Source organism: Alligator sinensis, unplaced genomic scaffold (genome assembly GCF_000455745.1).
Source record: "Alligator sinensis unplaced genomic scaffold, ASM45574v1 scaffold1659_1, whole genome shotgun sequence".
In the NCBI taxonomy this organism is placed as follows: Eukaryota; Metazoa; Chordata; order Crocodylia; family Alligatoridae; genus Alligator; species Alligator sinensis.
This window is the reverse complement of record NW_005843290.1, coordinates 188358-191516: the sequence shown is the minus strand read 5'-3', so window position 1 is coordinate 191516 and position 3159 is coordinate 188358. Positions and strand designations below refer to the sequence as shown.

General features: G+C 56.7%; 1 protein-coding gene across 1 annotated transcript in view; it reads right to left on the bottom strand.

Annotated features, from left to right (window-relative positions):
• LOC102379011 (NACHT, LRR and PYD domains-containing protein 12-like) overlaps positions 1-3159 on the bottom strand; it is a 44038-nt gene that overhangs the window by 31270 nt on the left and 9609 nt on the right. Inside the window, exons 2-3 of the mRNA XM_025194729.1 lie at positions 2912-2962; positions 2183-2210 (exon numbers count right to left, since the gene is read on the bottom strand). Of these exons, the coding sequence (XP_025050514.1) occupies positions 2183-2210; positions 2912-2962 (79 nt within the window). The remainder of the gene's footprint in view (positions 1-2182; positions 2211-2911; positions 2963-3159) is intronic.

Below are 3159 nucleotides of genomic sequence, written 5' to 3'. Positions count from 1 at the left end.
CCCCCCAGCTTGTCTTGGCCCCGCTCTTCTCCAGTCCCTCGCCGCATCTGCCCTCTGCTGGGCGCGCAGCTCCTTTTATATGCGCCAGGGCTCCGCCCCCAAGTCTTAGTTTAATCTGCAATCAGGTCTGGGGGAGCTCTTCTCCCCCTCCCCTCACAAAAGGGGCGGGACTTTATTTCTCCTGCTGCCTCCTGATTGGTGGATGGGCTCCACCAATCAATACAGCAGGGTCTCAAGCCTGGGACCCAACCCAAGCTCTGAAAGGTGAGCCTGCTGCACGGGGAAGACCTGATGAAGACAGACTGAGGGATCTGAATCTCTGCAGCCTCCGCAAGGGGAGGCTGAAAGGCGATCCTGTGGGTACCTCCAAACTCAGCAGGGGCGGGGGGGGCAGCAGGAAATAGGGGACACTCTGATTACTAGGGCACCCCTCGGGGTTACCAGAAATAACGGCCACAAACAGAAGGAGAATAGGTTTAGATTGGACATAAGGAAGAAATTCTTACGGTAAGGGTTGCCAAATGATGGAATGGGCTTGCAAGGGAGGTGGTCACGAGGAGATTAGACAGGCATCTGGCTGGGGTTACTTAATCCTAGCGCTCCTTCCTGCCTGGAGCAGGGGTTGGACCCGATGATCTACCAGGTCCCTTCCGACTCTAGAAATCTATGAATCTACCGGTGTCTGCTGCACTTTAAAGCTCACCAAATGGTGACGCAGCTGCCGCTCGGGTTTGCCTGAAGCAAAGAGCCGAGCAGCAACTCTCGTGTTGCAAAGAGCTCGGGAAGACGAGGCGCCGGAGGCAGTGCAGCACTGGCTTTAGTGCTACAGGTTCAGCCTGAGCAGCTCGGCCTGGGCAACGCACGCGTTTCTGGCCTCGGTCTCGTTTAGACAAAACTTCGTGTTCGTGTTTTGAAAAGAAATGCTTAAAAATAAAAAAACTCGTCCTTTGCGATGTAACCGTGCTGAGGTGCAATGCCCCAAGCAGCGCCAGTGCAGCACAGCCCCCCACTCCTCCCCTCCCCCGCCTGGCTCCTCACGCAGCCCCAAACCGACCCCCCACCCCCCGCTTGGCATCACACGCAGCCAATCAGCCGCCGCCGGCGCAGCGCCGCTCCTCCCATGGAGAGGGAGTGCACCCCTTCCCTGGCTGAGTTGGGGGCGTGGCATGTGACAGCGGGCGTGGCCTGGGCAAGGGGGCATGGCCTGGAGGCTCCGGCTGGGGGCGGGGCTTCCTCATGAATTGTCGAGCTCGTGGGAGGCTGTGGGCCCGTGATGGGTCCTGGTTTTGGGGTGGGATTTTTGTGGGGGGTAAAATTCCTTTTAAAAAATAAATTAATCCACAGCTGCTTTTTGGGAGTGGGGGGGGCCCACTCCCCCCCGCAGCGGGCACCGCTGCAGGATGGGTCTTCATGTTTTACAACCAGGGCGTCGGGGCACCAAACGCGTCTCAAAAATAAAGCCGGCACCGGGGCAGACACTGATTCCCTCCGGCCAAAAGTAAAGGCGGCACCTGGGCAGACACTGATTCCCTCCAGCCGGATTGGGGCTAAAACCCCTCTTTTTGTCCTCGTGTCAACATTTGCTGCCCCTCAGCTCATGTTTGGGGCTGTTTATTCTGCATTCAACATATTATTATTATTATTATTCTCTTCTCTCTCCTCCCGTCCCCCACCCTCCCGGAGGGTTTTCGGCTCTGCCCAGACAGCGGTCGTGGGGTCCTGGACGAGGCTGATGTCGGTTCCTTATTCCCGGTTCCTCAGGCAAAATCTTTCCTGGGCCGCCCCAGATGTCCTGTCGATGCCACCGGGGGATATCCCACAGACCCCGACCACAGTGCTGCCAGCCCAGAGCACATTTTGGCCGTGCCAGGCTGACAGCTGGCAGCCCCCCCCCGCCACTGCACTACATATAATGACTTGAATAAGGCACCGGTTTTGGCTGGGTTTATGGTTGGAAATCTTTTGGGGGCCACCCCATGCCACACCTCTGCCACCGGGGGAGTCTCCTGGATGTCCATGGCCAGAGACTTGCCCAGCCCAAAATGCGGTTTGGCCATGCCATGCTTCTTCCTGGCATATTCCCCCAACCACCCCAGCTGCTGGACTAAGTATATGGGTTTGCATTAGGAACTGGTTTCTGGGCTGGGATTAGAGGTGGAAATGCTTCTGGGCTGGCCCGCACCCTGACTCCGTGGCACTGGGGGACTCTCCTGCAGAGACAGACAGCAGTACGGTGGGTGCTGCGGGGGTGGCAGAGGGTCCTGGCCTCTCTTGCTGCTGCAGACACTTCCGGGTCTCCCAGGGGGTGCAGTCGTGTGGTCACACCCGTGCACGTCCATGGCGTAGCTCACAGGCTGGTGGCACCGGTTCGCTGCTGCCCCGATGCCTGGGTCTCCCGAATCCTGGCAGAACTGAGATCAGATCACACCAGGGTAGCACGCACCGGGGAAAGCCAGGGGCAACGTCCTCGCCTGCACGACTGCGCACAGGCTGTGCCCCTGGTCTGCTCGTTCCCAGTGTATTTCCCCTCCCACCTTCCAAAATGTGCAAGGCCTAAAAGGAGCCGTGCACTGCGCAGCCCAACACAGAGGGAGCAGGGTGGTACAGCCGGTGCTTTGTACCCAGCTGGCCCAGATGGATGTCATTGCACTTGTATTTTCTGGGCAGGTTATGACAAATGGCTACATCTGTCTAAAGAAGCACAGATGCACATAAATAACCATCAACTAATATATAACACAAGAAAGCTCATGATGATACAATATAATATGAAATAAAACACTATAATATCACTTAACCTAACCTAACACAATATATAGGGGGAGAGGAGAGGCGGGGGGTGGGGAGGGCTGGAGAGGAAAGGGGCAGAGCAGGGGGAGTAGCTTTCAGGTATACATTTTCTGCCCTATACCTTGCGCCCCCACATCCAGTCCTCCGGGCTCAATGTCCTGCAGACCAAGACCTGAAAGACAAAAAAGAAATAGAGAAACTCTTAGCAACTTCCCAGGTGGCAGAGGAGGGAGAAAAACCAAAGAGTGATGACTAGGGCTGAGCAGAGACCACCATGCAGACGCGTGACGTACCACTCACCCATGCTGACAAACATCAGCAGAGTCACAAGAGTCAGAAACTTTTGAGCAGGGAAACAGGGTGGGCCCC